Source organism: Antechinus flavipes, chromosome 1, assembly GCF_016432865.1.
Source record: "Antechinus flavipes isolate AdamAnt ecotype Samford, QLD, Australia chromosome 1, AdamAnt_v2, whole genome shotgun sequence".
NCBI classification, from domain to species: Eukaryota; Metazoa; Chordata; class Mammalia; order Dasyuromorphia; family Dasyuridae; genus Antechinus; species Antechinus flavipes.
In genome coordinates this window covers 522,084,814-522,109,736 of record NC_067398.1, presented here as the reverse complement: position 1 = coordinate 522,109,736, position 24,923 = coordinate 522,084,814, and the positions used below count along the sequence as shown (strand labels likewise).

General features: G+C 33.5%; 1 protein-coding gene across 1 annotated transcript in view; it reads right to left on the bottom strand.

Moving 5' to 3' along the window:
- The window catches only part of LOC127547085 (coiled-coil domain-containing protein 102B-like), a 183,001-nt gene that overhangs the window by 123,018 nt on the left and 35,060 nt on the right, over positions 1-24,923 (bottom strand). Inside the window, exon 3 of the mRNA XM_051973926.1 lies at positions 23,508-23,616. Within this exon, the coding sequence (XP_051829886.1) occupies positions 23,508-23,616 (109 nt within the window). The remainder of the gene's footprint in view (positions 1-23,507; positions 23,617-24,923) is intronic.

Below are 24,923 nucleotides of genomic sequence, written 5' to 3'. Positions count from 1 at the left end.
GCTTTAGTGACATTTGATCCTCAAAATTTTATTCATTTGCATTTTTAAATACGATGTGAGTTACATTTTTGTAATAATCATGTAGACATGTGACATATCTTTGGATGAATTCTGAGCTTTCTTGCTATTAATTTACTGCCTCATAGAGAATGGTTTTGTACTCTAGATATTTTAAGGATAAATATTCAGTGAATCTTCTAGTCACTGCTCATAACAGTACCAGGAGCAGAATTTAAAAAAAAAAAAAAAAGACCTGGTGTTACTTGAAAGTAATATTTTAAAGGGACCTTGAAGCACACAGACTAGAGCATCTTTGTTTTCTTATATGTATAGAATTCTATTTTATCATTTATTTACTGCATGACTCAGACATTTAAGTTAAATGTTCATTTGCTAGCTTCATTCTTCCAATATCTGTTTATTGAAATCATCTATCTAAGAGCAGTTCTAGCTGTTGCCATCATGGAAATTGTTGATAGTAGAGTACAAGAGGGTAATTCTCAGCCTCAGTAGGCTGTAGGTTCTCTGTTTTATTAAGTAGGTAAGCCTTTTATTTAGCTAAGCTTTATTGTATTTATTTTTTGTAACGTTGATATCAAAATATATACAGTTAATATCACCTAATACTATAATCTCTGCAATTTGAAATGAAGAAATGTATCATCTTCTTTAAAGAATCAGTGGTACTTAAAATGACAAGCATTCTGTGAATGACATTTACATAAACCTGATAAAGAAATAAGTTTTTCAAACCTGTACTAAAACATTTTCATAGAACAATGATAACATAGAAAAAACAAATCTTAACAGACTGATACTCATTATTTGTAGGTCTGTACTGCACACCAGTGGCAATACCAAGTACCTGCATGCTTCTTTCTGAATTAAATATTGTGGTAAATTCTGTCCTAAATATCAAATAGTTTTTAAAGTAAGATATCAATTATGAAAATAAAATACAAAATACTTTGCATCCTGAACTGCTTTTTCAGGATCGACAAATATGACTGTGAAATTATGAGAGCATATATTGTGTGTGTGTGTGTGAAAGAGAGAGAGAAATTCAGAGAGACAGAGAGAAAAGATGGAGTAGCATGAGGTTTTTAGAATATAGAATAAATTATTAGCTCAATAATTATTATGTAACTATACAAAATATGTCAGAAATGTAGCATACTAGATGAAATTCTTAGCTCATTATAAATATTTAAATATAGCAACAATGATTCCAAGATAAGAAAAAAAAATTTACAGTAACTAGGAAAAAGCAGAAGACAAAATTGTACAAAATATAATGAAATAGGCAAGTCTTAAAAATGTGTACCTCTTTATGCAGATCCATTGGGAACTGTCTTGAGAAGCTACAAGAATAGCCTTCACTTCTATTTACCTCTTCTTGCTTGCTTCGAGGAAAGGGAAAGAGAATAAGAGAGAGGAGAAAATCAAAGAGACAGACAGACAAATACACCCAAAGAGAAAAAAAAAGAAGAAGAAGAAGAAGAAGGAAGAAGAAGAAAAAGAAGAAGAAGGAAGAAGAACAAGAAGAAAGAACAAGAAGAACAAGAAGAAGAAGAAGAAGAAGAAGAACAAGAAGAAGAAGAACAAGAAGAACAAGGAGGAGGAAGAGGAGGAGGAGGAAGAGGTGTTGGTGGTGGAGGAGGAGGTGGTGGAAGAGAAGGAGGAGAAAGGGGAGGACAGGGAGAGAAATATGTAAAGAAATAGGGAGAAAAGGAAAGAGACAGATGAAGAAGAGGGGTAAAAGGAGAAAAGAAAGGAGGAAAGAGAGGAAGGAGGAAGGAAGAAGAGGTAAAGAGAAAGGGAAAGTCATTTGCAAGGAGGGAATTAGGTTTTTTTAAGGTTATGTTCTAAATAACATGCTACCTCTTTCAATCATGACTTATTGAGGATTTTCTGTATACCAACTTTAAAGAGCTTAAAAAACAATATTTGGCTGACCAAAAATAATATCATTTTTGTTATTGGCTCTACTACTACTATTACTACTATTCTACTGGTACTGCTGCTGGTACAACTATGATGATGATGATGACTATAAGTATTACTCCTGGATGGAGAAAAGTAACAAGTGTCATTTTTACCAAGGATAACTAAGCTGAGGAAAACTCTTAACACACTTGAATTTGGATCAAGAAAGATCTGAATTCTGTTCTTATCTTGGACACTCACTAACTGTATGACCAGAAAAATAAGTCATTTTAACTCTCTAGATGTCAGGGTTTTTGTTGTTGTTGTTGTTGTTGTTGTTGTTTACTAAATATGAATAACTATTATAGTATATTATAGGATTCTTGTAAGGCTAAATGAGATGTCACTTAAAGTACTTTGCAATATAAACAGCAATTTTAATGTCGTCTTAAATTAGATCTCTGGTTAAAAAAAATACTAGATAAGGTAGTACCTTCCTATATTTCTGCTATCTGAAATGCTGAGACAAATCTATTTATCTAAATAGTTCTGAGTGACAGTGAGCTATCTGTATTGCCTGGTATTGATACAGTGAATTCTGGTACTTAGAGGAAGCAAAGAGGTTGGTTAAGCAGTGATGAATTGATCAGAGTTGGAAACGAGGCAGGCCAAAGCTCTTATCCTATGCCAAACAGGATCAAGCCCAAGAATAAGCCCTGAACTTCCAGTTCAGCTAGAGATAGACTGTCTTAAAACACACTCATGTTAAATATAGATGTTGATATAGATATATGTAAATAAAGACAGAGACAGAGATGAGCCCTTTCATTGAAAGTATAGGAACTGAAACTATCTCTCTTAAACAAGACTATATTTATCAGCATAGTAGCTGTAAACTGAGGCAATTTCTCCACAAGAGGGAATTCTTAGCCAGGAATCATCTTTCTTGAGCTATAGAAGTTGCATAAAGAATCTTGTTTCAAATCTCAAGAAGAAATTACTGTTGAAAGACATGCTGAATTTTTTACCAGAACACTATAACCTGGGCAACTTTAAATTCCCAATATCATAGAGCAAAGTAGTCTACAAACAAATAATGATTCTTTATTTATTCAGGCCTACCTTACTTCAGCATCCTATAGTCCTCCAAGTCTATAGTTAAAATACCTGTTCTTTGGATTACTTTTAGCAGAGAAATTAATTTGAAGTTGCTGATGAGACAATAATCATTTTCCGCATATCACAGCCATTCTAGTAAGTCCCACTTTCAAGATACCTGTTCTTTGCTTTCGGCCAACAGAGAAAAATGAACTGGTAGTTTTTAGAAAGGCGATTTTTCTTCTCATGGGATACATGCTAACTTAATAATTTACAATAATACAAGAAATGACAGTCCCTCTTCTCTTTACTAATGCACATTGTAACTTAGTCCCTAGCTTTATCTCCCATTTAACAGTAAAGACCCTCTCCTCCTAAAGATCAAAAGAGCTGACATTGCTTCAAACATTCTATTTTTCTAGATATATGGCTAGATTCCAATTTACACTATCTAGTAATGATTTTTCCCTCTTTCACCCCAATATACATAAGATTCAGGAACTCAAATCATTCAGTCTACATGATTCCTTCTCATTGTTGCTAGATGGTTGAGAGATTTCCTTCTTCTTAACTGTTACATGGTCAAACCCTGTTAGGCATGTACCACTAATTTGCAGTCAGGAACTTTTATTTCAGTCTATGTGGAAGCATATCTGCTTCTTCAGCATATCTTTATTACAAAACAGCCTTTATATAGTAAAGGGGAAAAGGAACCTCTCCAACCCTAATATCCTATCCATCTCTAGCTCTTGCTCTCACAGAAACTATTCAGAAGAAAGTCAAAATAGAAAACAGGAAAATAATTCATTGATTATGGATTTATAGATTAATGTGTAGTGAATGTGCTTTCTATGCAAATTTAATGGGAGCCAACTAAATCATTAGTGGGGTACTAGTAGTTAAGTGCAATGCAATTAGAAAGTGCTCTTAATCCTCTCAGTGAATTTTCCACAGGGAAGTATTCTCAAATATTCAAATTGAAGACATTTCTCTATAAACTTAGAAGATCTTTAATATAGAGTTTGAAGAGAGTTGAAACCTGCTAATTCTGCCCAAACATCTTACAGATGAGAAAATTGAAACCCAAGGAGACTGGCAATTTTTCAGAATTATATGTTGTAAGCACCAGAGCCAAACTGAAACCAAGTCTTTTGACTTCAGAGCTTGCTGACTCCTATGCAGGAAAATTCCTTTGATCAAATTTTACATATGTTTGTGACAAATGCTGATTCTACTGATGGAAGTGCTATTCTGTGAGGTAACAGGAAAAGGTAATAACTCTTACCACAGTTACCTGAAAACCAAAAATGCCCTTTGTTTTGTGGTTGCAACAGCACTAGTAATTTGTAACTATCATATCTTTTTGTGACTATATCATAGCCTCATGTTATGTTTGGCAATCTCATTTCTCATTACCAATTTCTGTGATAACTGGGCTATTCCCAAACATTGGTCAAATAAAGTGACCTTGAAGTACTTTATCATTTTATTCTGTCCCTATGCAACTTAACCCTCCATCAAAGCATGATCACTGGTGGTTTTACTGCTAGTAAATTAGCTCCCAGAACTAAATTGTCAGTGATAGTCATTCCTGATAGGAAAATTAAATGAAATAATTTATGCGAAATAACTTTAGAGGAATAAACCATTATGTAAATGCAAAACAAGTACAAGTATAACAATATTAATAATATTTCTTTAATTATGATAGTGTTTGTGATCAAAATCTGAAAGTCTTAAGGAAGTTTAAACTTAATTTTCATCCTTCCTAGCGTTTTCAATGATTGTAATGTTTTTGTTTTTGTTTTATCATTTGCTATCATCTACCAGTCTTCAAGAAAATAAGCTACCCTGTTTTCTATGTCATTGTTAATATTGGCTCATTGGAGTAACAGATACTTTCAGGTGAGCAACTTATAAATGCATTATTTTTTAAATTATTAAAGAATTTAAAATATTAAAGGTATCCAAATGTATAGGGTATGGATTGTGTAGAATCAATATTAATGTCAAAGAAAAATAAATAAGTTCCTACTTAGCATTGATCCAAAGAATACCATGAAGCCAGGTAATATGACTTGCAATATATCATCAATAATGAAATATTACCAATAGAAACGATGATGTCAACTAATAGAATATTTAGGTATGAGAGACAAATATCTTTATTATTATTATTATTATTATAGCTTTTTATTTACAAGTTATATGCTTGGGTAATTTTATAGCATTGAAAATTGCCAAACCTTTTGTTCCAATTTTTCCCCTCCTTCCCCTCACCCCCTCCCCTAGATGACAGGATGACCAGTAGATGTTAAATATATTAAATTATAAATTAGATACACAATAAGTATACATGACCAAACCATTATTTTGCTGTACAAAAAGAATCAGACTCTGAAATATTGTACAATTAGCCTGTGAAGGAAATCCAAAATGCATGCAGGTGAAAATATAGGGATTGGGAATTCAATGTAATGGTTCTTAGTCATCTCCCAGAGTTCTTTTGCTGGGCGTAGCTGGTTCAGTTCATTACTGCTTCATTGGAAATGATTTGGTTCACCTCATTGCTGAAGATGGCCACGTCCATCAGAATTGATCATCATATAATATTGTTGTTGAAGTATATAATGATCTTCTGGTCCTGCTCATTTCACTCAGCATCAGTTCATGTAAGTCTCTCCAGGCCTTTCTGAAATTATCCTGTTGGTCATTTCTTACAGAACAATAATATTCCATAATATTCATATTCACAATTTATTCAGCCATTCTCCAATTGATGGGCATCCACTCAGTTTCCAGTTTCTGGCCACTACAAAGAGAGCTGCCACAAGCATTCTTGCACATACAGGCCCTTTGCCTTCTTTAAAATCTCTTTGGGATATAAGCCCAGTAGTAACGCTGCTGGACCAAAGGGTATGCACAGTTTGATAACTTTTTAAGCATAGTTCCAAATTGTTCTCCAGAATGATTGCATGTTGTGGTATTTTTCTTCTTTAATATAATATAATAATATGATGATTCTCTCTGGGGGAGAAAGCAGGTTTCTAGGGGAGGTTTTCTGGAGGCAGCCTTAGTATCAGTTCAGATCAATAATTACCCCAAAACACAGCCAGGTGATAAAAGTTCAGATCTTTTATTTTCTCCAATATAGCCTGGTTAGCTTTTCTTAGAGGCCCATCTCTCTGCTTGGTTCTGAGAGCTCTTGCAGCTTTGTCCTTTGCTTCTGCCTCTGCTTCCAGCCAGCACCGAGGTAAAAGTTGTAATGAATCTTTCTTGCCTCCAATAGAGGGCTTCTGCCTCTCCCAGAGTGCTCTGTGTCTGGCCCAGAGTGCTCTCTCCAATGTAATTCAGCTGAACTCCCCTAATTGGGCCTCTGCTTTCTTCTTATATATCAGAGAGCGGGATTATGCCTTTTCTCCCATAGTGCTCTCTGGCCCTAAGAGCTTCAAGGGAGGTGTGAATTCGGATATCTCATACTAAACCCTGAAATCTCATAAATGTGTGAACTCCAATGAGTAAAGGTATGAACACAAGCATTGTATCAATTAGTTCTACTTAGTACCTTGTTTCAGGTTCTGGCACAAAGCATCTTGTGAGATTAGATCAAGGAAACTGAAACATGCTAAATTAGATAATTATTGTCTCTATCAACTCTAATGACTTAATAGTTTGTAAAGATTCCAACAGGATGTATTCACAATTCTACCAACAATGTATTAATGTCCCTGTTTTCCCACATCCCCTCCAATATTCCACATTATTTTTCCCTGTCATTCTAGCCAATCTGACAGGTGTGTAGTGATATCTCAGAGTTGTCTTAATTTGCATTTCTCTGATTAATAATGACTTGGAGCATTTACATGAACTGATGCTAAATAAAAAGAGCAGAACCAGGAGATCATTATATACCTCAACAATGATACTGTATGAGGGTGTATTCTAATGGAAGTGGATTTCTTCGACAAAGAGATCTAACTCAGTTTCAATTGATCAAGGATGGCCAGAAGCAGTGACACCCAAAGAAAGAACACTGGGAAATGAATAGAAACTGCTTGCATTTTTTTTTCTTCCCGGGTTATTTATACCTTCTGAATCCAATTCTCCCTGTGCAATAGGAGAACTGTTCTGTTCTGCACACATATATTGTATCTAGGATATACTGTAACCTACTAAACATGTATAGGACTACTTGCCATCTAGGGGAGGGGGTAGAGGGAGGGAGAGGAAAAATTGGAACAGAAATGAGTACTAAGGATAATGTAAAAAATTACCCTGGCATGGGTACTGTCAATAAAAAGTTATTTAAAAATATAATAATGACTTGGAGCATCTTTTCATATGGCTAGAAATAGTTTCAATTTCTTCAGCTGAGAATTGTCTGTTCATATTCTGTGACCATATATCAATTGGAGAATGGCTTGATTTCTTATAAATTAGAGTCAATTCTCTATATATTTTGGAGATGAGGCCTTTATCATAACCTTTGACTGGAAAAATATTTTCCCCAATTTATTGCTTCCCTTCTAATCTTGTCTGCATTAGTTTTGTTTATACAAAAACTTTTCAATTTGATATAATCAAAATTTTCTATTTTGTGATCAGTAATGATCTCTAGTTCTTCTTTGGTCATAAATTCCTTTCTCTTTCACAGGTCTGAGAGGTAAACTATCCTATGTTCCTCTAATTTATTTATACTCTCGCTCTTTATGGCTAGGTCATGAACCCATTTGGACCTTATCTTGGTGTACTGTGTTAAGTGTGGGTCAATGCCTAGTTTCTGCCATATTAGTTTCTAATTTTCCCAGCAATTTTTGTCAAACAGAGAGTTCTTATCCCAAAGCTGGGGTCTTTGGGTTAGTCAAACACTAGAATATTAAAGTTATGGACTATTTTGTCCTTTGAACCTAATCTATCCCACAGATCAGCTAGTCTATTTCTTAGCCAATACCAAATGGTATTGGTAACTGCTGCTTTATAATATAATTTTAGATCTGGTACAGTTAGGCCACTTTCAGTTGATTTTTTTTTTCATTAATTCCCTTGAAACTCTTGACCTTTTGTTTTTCCATATGAACTTCGTTGTTATTTTTTCTAAGTCATTCAAAAAGGTTTTGGGGAGTCTGATTGGTATAGCACTAAATAAATAGATTACTTTAGGTAGTATTGTCATGTTTATTATATTTGCTTGCCCTATCCAAGGGCATTTAATATTTTTTCCAATTGGTTAGATCAAACTTAATTTGTGTGGAAAGTGTTTTGTAGTTTTGCTCATAAAGTTTCTGATTTTCCCTTAGCAGATAGGTTCCTAAGTATTTTATACTATTGGTAGTTACTTTAAATGGAATTTCTCTTTGTAACTCTAACTGTTGGACTTTGTTAGTGATATATAGAAATACTGATGACTTATGTGGGTTTATTTTGTATCCTGCAACTTTCGTAAAGGTATGGATTATTTCTAATAACTTTAGTAGAATCTCTGGGATTCTCTAAGTATATCATCATATATATCTTCAGCAAAGAGTGATAATTTGTTTTCCTCATTGCCCTCATTGCCCTCTAATTCTTTTAATCTCTTTCTCAACTCTTCTTAGCAAAGCTAGCATTTTTAATACAATATTGAATAATAATCGTGATAATGAGCAAACTTGTTTCAATCCTGATCTTATCGGGAATGGTTGCAGTTTGTCCCTATTACATATGATGCTTACTGATGGTTTTAAATAGATGCTACTGATTATTTTAAGGAAAAGTCCATTTATTCCTATACTCTCAAGTGTTTTTAATAGGAATGGATGTTGGATTTTATCAAATGCTTTTTCTGCATCTATTGAGATGATCATATTTCTTTTTGTTAATTTGGTAATTAATATGTTCAATTATACTAATAGTTTTCCTAATATTGAACCAGCCCTGCATTCGTGGCATAAATCCTACTTTATCATGGTGTATTATGCTGGGGATGATTTTCTGTAGTCTTTTTGCTAATATCTTGTTTAAGATTTTAGCATCAATATTCATTAGGGAAATTGGTCTATAATTTTCTTTCTCTGTTTTCAATCTACCTGGTTTCTGTATCAGTACTATGTCTGTGTCATAAAAGGAAGTTGGTAAGACTCCTTCATTCCTTATTTTTTAAAATAGTTTACATAGCATTGGGGCTAATTGTTTTTTACATGTTTGGTAGAATTCACATGTAAATTCATCTCTTCCTGGGGGTTTTTTCTTAGGGAATTGATTAATAGCTTGTTCTATTTCTTTTTCTGAGATGAGATTATTTAAACAATTTACTTCCTCCTCTGTTAATCTGGGAAGCCTATATTTTTGGATGTAGTCATCCATTTCACTTAGGTTATCAAATTTATTGGCATAAAGTTGGGCAAAGTAACTCCTTATTATTTCTCTAATTTCCTCTTCATTGGTGGAAAGTTCTCCCTTTTCATTTTTAAAACTACTAATTTGATTTTCCTCTTTCCTTTTTCTAATCAGATTTACCAAACATTTATCTATTTTATTGGTTTTTTCATGAAACCAAATCTTAAGTTTTATTTATTAATTCAATAGTATTTTCACTTTCAATATTATTAATTTCTCCTTTTAATTTTAAAATTTCAAGTTTAGTATTTGATTGGGGGTTTTTAATTTGGTTTTTTACTAACATTTTTAGTTGCAAGCCAAATTCATTGATCTTCTCTTTATCTATTTTATTCAAATAAGCCTCTAAGGATATAAAATTTCCTCTTATTACCATTTTGGCCGCATCCCACAAATTTTGGTATGATGTCTCATTGTTGTCATTATCTTGAGTGAAATTATTAATTATGTCTATAATTTGCTGTTTCACCCAATCATTCTTTAAGATGAGATTATTTAGTTTCCAATTAATTTTTGGTCTATTTACCCCCAACTTTTTGTTGAATGTAGTTTTTATTGCATCATGATCTGAAAAGAAAGCATTTACTATTTCTGCCTTCCTGTATTTAATTTTGAGGTCATTATGTCCTGATATATAGTCAATTTTTGTATAGGTTCCATGAACTACTGAGAAGAAAGTATATTTCCTTTCTGTCTCTGTTCAGTTTTCTCCAAAGATCTGTCATACCTAATTTTTCTAATATTATATTTACCTCTTTGATTTCTTTCTTATTTGTTTTGAGGTTTGATTTATCTAATTCTGAGAGTGCAAGATTGAGATCTCCCACTATTATAGTTTTGCTGTCTATTTTTTCTTGCAACTCTCTTAACTTCTCCTTTAGGAAGTTAGATGCTATACCACTTGGTGCATATATGTTTAGTATTGATATTGCTTCATTGTCTATGCTACCCTTTAGCAAGATATATTTTCCTTCCTTATCCCTTTTAATTAGATCAATTTTTTGCTTTTGCTTGATCTGAGATAAGGATGGCTACTTTTGCTTTTTTAACTTTACCTGAAGCATAATAGATTCTGCTCCAGCCTTTTACCTTTATTCTGTATATATCTCCCTACTTTAATTGTGTTTCCTGTAAACAACATATTGTAGGGTTCTGACTTTTGATCCAGTCTGTTATCTGCCTCAGGGCAAGGAGGTTACCAGCTTCCTCTGCAAAGCAGGGAAAGGTATAAACAGGTTACAAAGAGGAGGGAGGTACCACTGCTTGAAGTACCCAATTGGAAGTGATTCAGAAGTGCCCAGTGGTGAACCCCACTTTGAGGCTTAGAGACTGCCCTCAGGCTAGAGATTATGCAGTGCAAGTATCATTACCCCAGGCCAAAGCCCACCATGGGACTGTGGATATTAGCAGCTGACTGCAAATAGCCAAGTACAGACTGGAAATGTCTCTGCCCCAAGCTGTGGAAGTTCTATTGCCCCAGGCTGAGCCCCTTTCTGTGCAGATTAGAGGCTGCCCAGGGTGCCTCTTGCCCACCATGCAGGTTTGTAACTGCCCCAAGGAGCAGCCCTTTACTGTGGGTTGTGGCTGCACAGTTGTACTGTGATCTATGCTGAGTCACTTCCAGTTTTGGGTAGATGTAACTAGATCCTGTTAGGTTCTGGTGTTTTTTGAATGGATTTGATTTTTCTGCTGATCTACTGTTTTGAAGCAGGGTAAAGTAATCAGTCTATGCCAGTGTCATCTCTGTAATTTTTCTAACCACAGAGACCACCCCCACCCAGTCTGTACTATATGTTAGCCTCTAGTTCTTTCCCTGACTGCGCTAGTCTGTTCCTAGCCCCTTAGGACAAACCTTTTCTGATGAAATTCCAGATTATCTTCAGCTGGTAAATTGTTGTACTTCTAATCTTCATGGGTTTTACCAGTCAAGCGCTATTTTTGAGGCTCAATTTAATAATTGGTCATTAGGTATGAGAGAGCTTAGAAAGTTGTGGGTGCTTTCTCTGCCATCTTGGCTCCACCCCCAGAGAGAAATATCTTAAGGGACAGAAGAATTTCTTATATAAAAATATTAGGACATAAAGACAGAGCTAATTTTATTGTTTTCTTCTGAAGTAAATATAAGAATTTAAATTGAATTTGTGGATCTAAGATAATAATAAGCCATTTACAAGGGATACTTTGTGAGGACTAAAGTGAGGAATACAGATTTGTTGTGCAGATCAAACTAAAAACAAACCAGAATGATAGATTATTGAAATAACTATTTCTGTGGTGAACATATGAACCATCAGGGTCAAAATTCACCATTCCAAGGGATCTTCTTTCTTCAAAGTTATGAATGATTTCTTAACTGCCAAATCCAATACCCATTCTCATTCTTCATTATTCTCAAACTCTCTGCAGCCTTTGACAACATTAATAATTCTCTCTTCCTGATATTCTCCTTTATCTAGGTTTCTGGGAAATCATTCTCTCCATCAATTCTTCTCCTGCTACCTATCAGACCAGTCCTCACTCTCTTTTCCTAGATTCTCATGCAAATCATGTCCTCTGATCATAGGCGATGCATATGATCCTGTCCTTTATTCCTCTGATTCCTCCCTCTTTACTACTTTACTTAGTGACCTCAGTTTACATAAATTTAATTACCATCTTTATGTTGATTATGCTCATATCTCTCTATCCTGCTCTAACCTTTCTGCTGACTTCCAGTCTCATTTCTACAACTGCCTTTCAGATTGCTCAAATTGTATATACAGTATACATCTTAAACTCAATATGGCCAAAACTGAACTCATCATTTTCCCTCTAAATCTTCCCCTCTACCCTTGTCCTACTATCCTTGATAGTGAAACCATTATCCCAGTCTTTCAAGCTGACAAAGGCTAATAACAATTTCTCCCTCCCTCCATCTCTCTCTCTCTCTCTCTCTCTCTCTCTCTCTCTCACACACACACAACACACACACACACACACACACACACACACATCTGATCTATTGCCAAGGCTTTTCAATTCCACCTTCATAACATCTCTTATGAATATGTTACTTTCTCTCTTCTGACATTGCTACCACTTTAGTACAGGCTATCACTAAGTCATACCTAACCTATTGCAATAGTTCAACAGCTTCTGGTAGGTCTGCCTGTTTCATGGCGTTTTCAACTCCAACCATGCTCCATTAAATGAACAAAATGATTTTCCTAAGTATAGGTCTGACCACCACACACATACACTCTCTCTCTCTCTCTCTCTCTCTCTCTCTCTCAATAAATTTCACTGGCTCTGTGTTCCTTCAAGATGAAAAACAAAATATTCTGTTTGACCTTCAAAGCTCTTTGTAACCTTGTCCTCTTCTATATTTTCAATCTTCTTATTCTTCATTTCAGTAGTTCAATCAAATGACACTGACCTGCCAGTTGTCTCATTAATTAAAAAAAAAAATTCCATTCATGGTTCCAGGTACTTTCTCTAGCTATTCCCCATGCCTGAATGGCATTTTTCCTGATGACCAATTGACTTCTGGTAGGTACTAACTAAAATTTCAACTTCTACAGGAAATTCCTCAATCTCTTAATTATAGTTTCTTCCCTCTTTTAGTTATTTCTTACTTATCCTGATTGTAACTTTCTAGCATATATATATATATATATATATATATATAATATATATATATATATATATATATATATACACATACAGTTGTTCTTCTCATTGTCTCATCCATAATAGGGTGAGCTTCTTTAAGACAAGGACTGCCTTTTATCTCTTTTTAGAACCCCAGAATTCAGCATATTTAGTGGCACACAATAGTTGATAAATGTTTATTGACTTTAGTAATTGGTTGATTTCATACAATCATATTTCAATATGGAATTATTAGAAGAGATGTGGAATTTTAAAAATAAATAAATTAAAACGGTGAAATCTCTTAGTTGATCATTCCTATTTTCCCCCATAAATACAAAGTACATCTTTAAGAGCAACTGACTTTAGAAGCTTCCCTGGAACATTTTCACTCTCATTGCTTCTCTCTAGTTTTACTATTTCCATTCCAGTTCTAAGAGATCAGGTTATGGATGCCTTATTCTATAGCAATGACACCGGAATATCTATTTGAAAAAACATGTTCCTGGAATTAATTGCACATTCTGTTTCTTATAAAAGTTTTCACATATTTTAAGTTTTATGCTAAAGATAATTATGGGAAGAATAGTTTTGTTGAGGAAAACAATTTGTGACACATGATGAATTAAATTCAAATGTCATCATCTCATTTTAGGAACATATATTGTATTGACATAATATAAAAGAATAAATAAGTTAGCTAGAAAAGTATAACTTTTCTGATGTCATTTCTTTCTGATATCTTTTCTTTCAGCTAAATTTTTACTTTGGTGGAAATATTAATATCAATTGTAATAGATATGTGTATATTATGGTTTAGTTTAAATGGAATTGGTAATGAAATCTCAGCATTTTAAAGCTAGAAGGTATAGCAAAAATAATTTATTGTACTCTATTAAATTTAATAAACAGGGATATTAGTTACAAAGAAGAAAACTGATATCCAAGGTCACAGAGCTAATTAGAAGGCAAGCCAGTATCAAGACACAAATTTTCTGATATAAAACTTAGCGATTATTACACATGTCATGTTGATTCATAGTACAACTCAATGAATTCAGAATTCATTTGTTGATAAAATCATAAAGACAGACAAATAAGAAGGAAGACTAATAGACACAAGGTGGGAAGAAAAAGACTAATAGTGACAGTTTCCTTACTTCTACACTAAATTAATTTTATTTTTTAAAATTTTATTTTATTTTTTTTTAATTTTTATTTAATAATTACTTTATATTGACAGAATCCATGCCAGGGTAATTTTTTTTTACAACATTATCCTTTGCACTCGTTTCTGTTCCAATTTTTTTCCCCTCCCTCCCTCCACCCCCTCCCCTAGATGGCAAGCAGTCCTTTATATGTTGGATATGTTGCAGTATATCCTAGATACAATATATGTTTGCAGAACCGAACAGTTCTCTTGTTGCATAGGGAGAATTGGATTCAGAAGGTATAAATAACCCGGGAAGAAAAACAAAAATGCAGATAGTTCACATTCGTTTCCCAGTGTTCTTTCTTTGGGTGTAGCTGCTTTTGTCCGTCATTTATCAATTGAAACTCAGATAGGTCTCTTTGTCAAAGAAATCCACTTCCATCAAAATATGTCCTCATACAATATCGTTGTCGAAGTGTATAATGATCTCCTGGTTCTGCTCATTTCACTTAGCATCAGTTCATGTAAGTCTCGCCAGTCCTCTCTGTATTCATCCTGCTGGTCATTTCTTACAGAACAATAATATTCCATAACATTCATATACCACAATTTACCCAGCCATTCTCCCAATTGATGGGCATCCATTCATTTTCCAGTTTCTAGCCACTACAAATAGGGCTGCTACAAACATTTTGGCACATACAGGTCCCTTTCCCTTCTTTAGTATTTCTTTGGGATATAAGCCCAATAGAAACACTGCTGGATCAAAGGGTATGCACAATTTGATAATTTTTTGGGCATAATTCCAGATTGCTCTCCAGAATGGTTGGATTCATTCACAACTCCACCAACAATGCATCAGTGTCCCAGTTTTCCCGCATCCCCTCCAACATTCATCATTATTTTTTCCTGTCATCTTAGCCAATCTGACAGGTGTGTAGTGGTATCTCAGAGTTGTCTTAATTTGCATTTCTCTGATCAATAATGATTTGGAACACCCTTTCATATGAGTGGTAATAGTTTCAATTTCATCCTCTGAAAACTGTCTGTTCATATCCTTTGACCATTTATCAATTGGAGAATGGCTTGATTTCTTATAAATTTGAGTCAGTTCTCTATATATTTTGGAAATGAGGCCTTTATCAGAACCTTTAACTGTGAAGATGTTTTCCCAGTTTGTTACTTCCCTTCTAATCTTGTTTGCATTAGTTTTGTTTGTACAAAGGCTTTTTAATTTGATGTAATCAAAATTTTCTATTTTGTGATCAGTAATGGTCTCTAGTTCATCTTTGGTCACAAATTTCTTTCTCCTCCACAAGTCTGAGAGATAAACTATTCTATGTTCCTCTAATTTATTTATAATCTCGTTCTTTATGCCTAGGTCATGGACCCATTTTGATCTTATCTTGGTATATGGTGTTAAGTGTGGGTCCATGCCTAATTTCTGCCATACTAATTTCCAATTATCCCAGCAGTTTTTATCAAATAATGAATTCTTTTCCCAGAAGTTAGGGGCTTTGGGTTTGTCAAACGCTAGATTGCTATAGTTGACTATTCTGTCTTGTGAACCTAACCTTTTCCACTGATCCACTAATCTATTTCTTAGCCAATACCAAATGGTTTTGGTGACTGCTGCTTTATAATATAATTTTAGATCAGGTACAGCTAGGCCACCTTCATTTGATTTTTTTTTCATTAATTCCCTTGAGATTCTCGACTTTTTATTGTTCCATATGAAATTTGTTGTTATTTTTTCTAGATCATTAAAATATTTTCTTGGAAGTCTGATTGGTATAGCACTAAATAAATACATTAGTTTAGGGAATATTGTCATCTTTATTATGTTTGCTCGGCCGATCCAAGAGCACTTAATATTTTTCTAATTATTTAAGTCTGACTTTATTTGTGTGGAGACTTTTTTTATAATTTTGCTCATATAATTCCTGACTTTCCTTTGGTAGATAGATTCCTAAATATTTTATGGTATCAACAGTTATTCTGAATGGAATTTCTCTTTGTATCTCTTGCTGTTGGATTTTGTTGGTGGTGTATAAAAATGCTGAAGATTTATGGGATTTATTTTGTATCCTGCTACTTTGCTAAAATTATGAATTATTTCTAATAGCTTTTTAGTAGAATCTCTGGGGTTCTCTAGGTATACCATCATATCATCTGCAAAGAGTGATAGTTTGGTTTCCTCATTGCCTACTCTAATTCCTTTAATATCTTTCTCGACTCTTATTGCCGAGGCTAGTGTTTCTAATACGATATTAAATAATAATGGTGATAGTGGGCAACCTTGCTTCACTCCAGATCTTACTGGGAAAGGTTCCAGTTTTCCCCCATTGCATATGATGCTTACTGATGGTTTTAAATATATGCTCCTGACTATTTTAAGGAAAAGTCCATTTATTCCTATGCTCTCAAGTGTTTTTATTAGGAATGGATGTTGGATTTTATCAAATGCTTTTTCTGCATCTATTGAGATGATCATATGGTTTTTGTTTGTTTGGTTATTGATATAGTCAATTATGCTAATAGTTTTCCTAATATTGAACCAGCCCTGCATTCCTGGTATGAATCCTACTTGGTCATAGTGTATTATCCTGGTGACAATTTTCTGTAATCTTTTTGCTAATATTTTATTTAAGATTTTAGCATCAATATTCATTAGGGAGATTGGTCTATAATTTTCTTTCTCTGTTTTCAGCCTACCTGGTTTAGGTATCAGTACCATGTCTGTGTCATAAAAGGAGTTTGGTAGGACTCCTTCACTCCCTATTTTTTCAAATAGTTTATTTAGCATTGGAGTTAATTGTTCTTTAAATGTTTGGTAGAATTCACATGTAAATCCATCTAGTCCTGGGGATTTTTTCTTAGGGAGTTGATTGATAGTTTGTTCTATTTCTTTTTCTGAGATGGGACTGTTTAGGATATTTACTTCTTCCTCTGTTAGTTTGGGCAAGCTATATTTTTGGAGGTATTTTTCTATTTCATTTAAGTTGTCAAATTTATTGGCATAAAGTTGGCAAAGTAACTCCTAATTATTGCTCTAATTTCCTCTTCGTTAGTGGCGAGTTCTCCCTTTTCATTTTTAAGACTAACAATTTGATTTTCCTCTTTCCTTTTTTTGATCAGATTTACTAAGGGTTTGTCTATTTTGTTGGTTTTTTCATAGAACCAACTCTTAGTTTTATTAATTAATTCAATAGTTTTTTACTTTCAATTTTATTGATCTCTCCTTTTATTTTTAGAATTTCAAGTTTAGTGCTTGACTGGGGGTTTTTAATTTGTTCCTTTTCTAGCATTTTTAGTTGCAAACCCAATTCATTGACCTTCTCTTTCTCTATTTTATACAAATAGGCCGCTAGAGATATGAAATTTCCCCTTATTACCGCTTTGGCTGCATCCCATACATTTTGGTATGATGTCTCATTATTATCGTTTTCTTGGGTGAAGTTATTAATTATGTCTATGATTTGCTGTTTCACCCAATCATTCTTTAGTATGAGATTATTTAGTTTCCAATTATTTTTTGATCTACTTCCCCCTGGTTTTTTGTTGAATGTAATTTTCATTGCATTGTGGTCTGAAAAGGATGCATTTACTATTTCTGCCTTACTGCATTTGAGTTTGAGGTTTTTATGTCCTAATATATGGTCAATTTTTGTATAGGTTCCATGAACTGCTGAAAAGAAAGTGTATTCCTTTCTGTCTCCATTACATTTTCTCCAGAGATCTATCATATCTAACTTTTCTAGTATTCTATTTACCTCTTTGACTTCTTTCTTATTTATTTTGTGGTTTGATTTATCTAATTCTGAGAGTGCAAGGTTAAGATCTCCCACTATTATAGTTTTACTGTCTATTTCTTCTTGCAGCTCTCTTAATTTCTCTTTTAAGAATTTAGATGCTACACCACTTGGTGCATATATGTTTAATATAGATAGTGCTTCATTATCCATGCTATCCTTTAGCAAGATATAGTGGCCTTCCTTATCTCTTTTAATTAGATCAATTTTTGCTTTAGCTTGATCTGAGATCAGGATGTCTACCCCTGCTTTTTTGACTTCACCTGAAGCATAGTAGATTTTGCTCCAACATTTTACCTTTAACCTGCATGTATCTCCCCACTTCAGGTGTGTTTCCTGTAAACAACATATTGTAGGATTCTGGCTTTTAATCCATTCTGCTAACTGCTTCTCTTTATGGGGGAGTTTACCCCGTTCACATTTATGGTTAGAATGACCAATTCTGTATTACTTGCCATCTTGTTAACCCCGGTTTATGCTTTTCTCCCTTCTTTCCCCTTTCCCCCCTTCGCAGTATGAAGCTTGTGAGCACCACTTGCTTCTCAGAGCTCTCCCTTTTTAGTATCCCTCCCCCCACCTTAGAGTTCCTCCCCCTATCTTACCCCTTTCCCTCCCAGTTTCCGTATTCCCTTCGGCTTAGCTTATTCCTTCCCTTTTCACTTTTCCCTTCTCACTTTTCAATGAGGTGGGAGAAGTTTCACCATAGATTGAATATGTCTTAAGATTTTTCACTTAAAGCCAATTCTGAAGGCAGTAAGATACCCACTATATTCATCCCCCTCCATTCTTTCTCTCAGATATAATAGGTTTCCTATGCCTCTTCATGAGATGTACTACCCCCACTTTACCCTTTTTCTGGTACAATGTCCTTTCCACATCAATTTCTAGAACAAGGTATACATGTATTCTTTATACATCTATATAGTCGAAATATAGTTCCCAAGATGAATCTTTACCTTTTTAGATTTCTCTTGAGTTCTATATTTGTAGATCAAACTTTTTGTTAAGTTCTGGCTTTTTCATCAGAAATAGATGAAATTCGCTTACTTCATTGAATGTCCATCTTCTTCCCTGGAAAAAGATGCTCATTCTCGCTGGGTAAGTTATTTTTGGTTGCATACCAAGTTCCTTAGACTTTCGGAATATCATATTCCAGGCCCTTCGATCTTTTAATGTGGATGCTGCCAGATCCTGGGTGATCCTTATTGTGGCTCCTTGATACTTGAATTGGGTTTTTCTAGCTGCTTGCAATATTTTTTCCTTCATCTGAGGGTTCTGGCATTTGGCCACTATATTCCTTGGTGTTTTGATTTTAGGATCCCTTTCAGTGGGTGATCGATGAATCCTTTCAATGTTTATTTTTTCCTCTGTTCCTATGACTTCTGGGCAGTTCTCTTTGATAATTTCCTGGAAAATAGTGTCCAGGCTCTTTTTTTCATCATGTTTTTCTGGGAGTCCAATGATTCTCAGATTGTCTCTCCTGGATCTGTTTTCCAGGTCTGTTGTCTTCCCCAGAAGGTATTTCACATTCTTTTCCATTGTTTGATTTTTTTGGATTTGCTTGACTGATTCTTCTTGTCTCCTCGAGTCATTCAATTCCACTTGTTCAATTCTGATTTTCAGTGAAGTATTTTCTTCACTCACTTTTTTGAAATCTTTTTCTAATTGTCCCATTGAGTTCTTTTGTTCTGTGGAATTTTTTTCCATTTCGCCAATTTTGTTTACTAGTTCACCAATCCTATTTTTCAAGGATTTTACTTCTTTATCCACTCTCTCTTTAACTGACTTCTCCAGGCTCTTTTGCCAAGTCTCCCTCTCCTTTTGCCAAGCTTCCCTCTCCTTTTCCCAAGCCTCACTCTGCTTTCCCCATTTTTCTTCTAGCTCCCTTGTGAGAGCCTTTTTAATCACTTCTATGAGGTTCATCTGTGCTGAGGAACAGATGATCTCCTCCTTTGAGGATTCACTTGGGGACTGTCTGTTTTTAGTCTCCTCAGAATTTAGAGTCTGCTCTCTATCTGTATAGAAGCTGTCAAGGTTTAAAGTCCTCTTCAGTTTCTTGCTCATTCTGTCTAATAATCAAAGACAAACTAGCAAAGAAAAACAGAAAAAACTGGAGTCTTTCTTTTTTTTTGGGGGGGGGGGGCTGGGTGTGTTATTGAGTTTCCTCTACAGACTGCAGGGGGCAGCAGTGAGGCACTAGCAGGACTGTGCTGCGCCTGCGCTCTGAGATCCCAGAGTGTGCTGAGTCACTGTGGGGGGGAGGGGGGGGGGGGCGCGGCCAGGTCCCGAGAGACTCCAGCTGTTTGGGGTTGTATTCTTCAGCCCCGGTGTTTTTTGCTTCTCTGCTGGGCTGCTGACTTGCTGCCGGAGCAAAGTAACCAAACCTGTAGCGAAGCTCTCCCCGCAGAGACGGCTGCGATCACTCCCCACCCCCTCTCCAGTCTGCTCCTGTGCTCTCCCTGCCGTTGCCCACAGCCTGCGCCCGATCTAAAACCGTCCCAGCCCTCCAATAAAGACAGACCTTTTTTGGCGAATCTCAAGGATGGCTTCTCTTTGTAACTATTTGTGGGTTTTTTTTCAGTCAAGCATTAATTCAGAGGCTTGTAATGAAATGGATAGTGAGAGAAAGCGTGGAGCTACACAACTGTGTGCCTCCTCTCCGCCATCTTAACCGGAAGTCTACACTAAATTAATTTTAAAATATTTCTCTTTGTAGATTATTTAAATTTCTCTCTGAACCCTTTGCTCTCTCATTCCCATATATTCATCCCTTAAATTGGATGGTTTATTTTATCCTTTCTTGATTTTGTTATAGAACTATATTTGCCTCACAAGAGAAGTTGAAAAGGTGTTTTCTTTTTCAGTTTTACAAAACAATTTTTCTACTATAGATATTAAAAATCTTCCAAAGTTTGAAAGATTTATCCTGTGAATCCATTAGAAATAGGAGTTTTATTTCTTGTTTTCCTTCTTCCTTTTGTACTTCTTTTGCATCTAGTAGCATTTCTTTATCTGAGTTAGAATTATTTACTTGGTTTTCTGCTATTTTTCAAAACATTTATAATTTTAGAAGTAAACCTATTGTGGGCATATAAATTTGATTAGTAACATGATAATTTTTGTATCTTCTAGCACTATTGCAATATCACCTTGTTTTTTGTGTTTTGGTTTTTTTGGACAGGGTTTTTTGTCTTCTCTTTAATTACATTGACTTAGGGTTTAGCAATTCTGTTAATTTTTCACAAAATTTAGTTCATATTTTTGTAGCTTTTTGGGTTTTTGACATAAATTTCTTCACTATTTTTCATGTATTTCCCTTTAGGATAATTTTGAGTTTCTTTATTGGATTTTAATTTTAAATTCATATTCATATCACTTCATTAATTTCTCCTTTTCTATTCTGTTATTGCATCTTTTAGGAATATATTCTTCCTCTACTTTAACTGTAGTCCCCAAATTTGGTATATCATACAAACATTATTATAAACTTTCATCAATGATTATTTCTTATTTGTTCTTTGTTTATTATTGAGAAATTCATCGTTAAGCATCTATTTAGGTGTTTCACATACTTGTGCTCTCTGAAATATGATTTTTATTATGCTCTGGTCTATAAGGGACAAATTTAGTTTTTCTTTCAATTTTATATTTCTTTGCAATTCCCTCACATCCTAACTTATTATCACTTTTGGAATATATTTTATGTAATACTGAGAAATATGCACATCCATTATCAATATCATTGAAAAGGGTTCATAAATATTTTCTCTCTCATTTCTCCAAAAATTTGTTCAGTTTATATTTTCCATTTTGATTGTGTATAAGATTTACCTAATTCTGAGAAAAAAATCATTAATGTCTCCTATTATTATTGTTATTATCTAAACCTTTCTGGTAATTTGTTAAATTTCCTTAAGGATTGTAAATAAAATAATGTTTGAAACATGGACGTTAAATATGTATGTCTTTAAGACCCTTAAAGCAAAATTTTATTTTCTTCTCTATATTTATATTGTATTTTTCTTTTCATATAATCTAATATAAAGAGTGCCTTTTTAAAAAACTTATCTTCCAATGTAAATTTTGTTCAACCATTTGTTTATAATGTGTGTGTGTGTGTGATTTTTAGGGAGTCTTAAATGTCTTTTTTTTTTATTTCAAATCTATTCATCTTTAAAGCTATGAGTTAGTTTTATAAATTCCTTCATATGGGTCATAAGTATTAATTTTTCTTAATTAGAATTTTTTTCATCTTCTTCCTCTTTTAGGCTGGCTCTTTGTTTCCATAATTAGTTTGCTTGGTGTAATTAAGTCAACTCAATTCCTATAGATCATTTTCAATGTACCCTTTTTATTCCATAAATCCTTTACTTAGTTTTGGAGTTTTACTCACTGGCTCTTTTTCTATCTGTTCTGAAATTTCATTCATATACATATACATACATATATTTATTTGCATAAGTTATATGTTTTTATACTATATATATAGAAGCATATGGTATGTATATATATATATATATATATATAACATCTAAATCTCTATATTTATCATTAAATATAGTTTACAAAATTTTTATAGTAGCAAAAAGAATCAAAAAAGTAATTTCTCATTGATTAGGAAATGGCTAAATAAATTGTGAACCATGGATACAAAAAATAATGAACATGATTAATTCAGAAAGACTTCAACCAACTGATATTAAGTAAAGTAAGCAAAACCAAGAAAAGAATGTGCACAACAACTAAAACAATGTAAATGAAAATAACAAAATAATCAAAAATAAAGCTTAGCTTCAAAGAAGGTATATGAGAAGAAGTATACTCATTTGTTTGGAAGGCGTGGCTACTAGGGTTCACAAGTATAGAATGTTTCATTAATTGTCAGATTTTTCTTGATACATTAATCAATTTTACTAATTTTCTTCTTCCATATTTTTTTCTCTTTAAGGAAAAATTTGTTAGATCAAATGGCCCTCTGGAAGGGTGAAGAGAAGAATAAAAAATGTAGATGATGCAAAAAGATATCAAAAAAAAGTTTTTAAAAGAAATTAAAGTTTTTAAAATACCAGATTTATTTGTAATATCAGTATTTTATAGAAAGGATATGATATAATAGTAACAATAATTATTATTATTATTTCTATCATTCATACTACTGACTTTGCAGATCTTTCTCCTTATGTAACCTGCCCCTCTATTTTTCTACTGAGTTTCACATCTTATAGGCCTCTGATCTACATTACATAATTACATACCCATGACAGTTTTGTGGAAAGACAAAAAAAAAAGTGTGTTGGTTTACCATTCATAATGATAACTTTTTAGGATTTCTCTAAAATGATTTTATTTCTACCCAATGTATTCATTGTGTATATCTAACATGCTTTCAGCAGCCCTGCTATTCTAAATGTCTTCTTATCTACTGATCTTCATTTGGCAAATATTATGAATATTCCACTAATGAGAACAATTATAATGTTTTTGGGGCCAAGGAGAAATTCATGCCTACATACCTGGTTTAAATTAATCTCTTTTGCTTCTTCCATCTCTTCATACCTGCATTTCCAAAGAGACAATGCTGATGCCAGTAACTCAACTTCTTTTTCCAAACATGAACGCATTCTAGGAAGGTTCAAATTAAAAGATCAGTATAATTAAAGCAAAATCACTATATATATATATATAAATTTATCACCTCTCTGCTTCTATTCAGCCATAATTAAGTGAAATTCTAAGACTAAAGGACAATTATTTAACCCAGAAATTTAAGAACAAATTGTGCATGCCAACAAAGTCAAAGATTAAAAAAAAATATATGTATAAGCAAAAATATTTGCAGCAAAATATTTTGTGACATCGAAACATTGGAAGCAAAGTGAATGCTTATTGATTTGGAAAGGGGTTGAAGAAATAGGAAAATATTATTGTGTATTTAAACACATGGCAAATTCACTAATATTTCAAAAAAACATTTTTGAATTGTTGCAAATCAAAGGAGACAAAAACAAGACAACAATAAGCACAGTAAGTATAAAAGTGCAAAAGGTAATTAATCCCAAAATGAATATTGAATCCAGACGACAGATGGGTATATATGCCAAATGCAGAAGACACATAGAGGGAAAGTTGCTGTTTTAATTAGGTTGGGTTTTTTTGACTATTTTTGCCTTGGTTCAAAGAATAGTTCTGGGATAGGGAGTTATAGAGTAGACAGGAAAACCATACGGGGAAAATAATCATAATAAATTAAATAAAAAAGAAAATAAAAGAGAATCTTACACATAAATGAATAACCATTAGATAGACAATAGATGACAGAAAAATAAGTTGACTTAATTTATGAAAACAATCTTTCCTATTTCAGGTAATAAAAAGTTGTCCTTTTTGTCTTTTATGCTCTCTCCTATTCCTTGTTTGGCTAGTCATTCAACTTCAAGCCATAGTTACAAATGATACCTCCTTCAGTTATATTCCAATTTGTTGCTGTAAAAGTTATATATTCCTTGATACTTATGGGATTATCATACAGTATGCTAGTCTATACCTATATTTGCAAAAACGCTTTCTGTTTTTCCCCACAAGTTTTTTTTTCCAAATAGTCTTAATAATTGGGTTTGTTGAAGCCTATTTCACTAAATGTGTTAGTTTGGAATTCTTGCTTATGTAATCTATCATTCTTTAATATTATAAATTTCATAATCAACATAGTTTCATATATGTTTAACTATTGGCAGTTTTAATGAATATTGCTTTACAATAAACTCAGAAATCTGAAAGTGCCTTTTTCTCTTTTTGATTTTTATTTTATTCAACTTATTTGATATTCTAAATATTTTTTCTTATGAATATTTTATATTGTTTTATCTTAATGTTGCTTTTTAAAAATTGATATAACAACTAAAATTTGGTTTAATTCATGTAGCATTAAT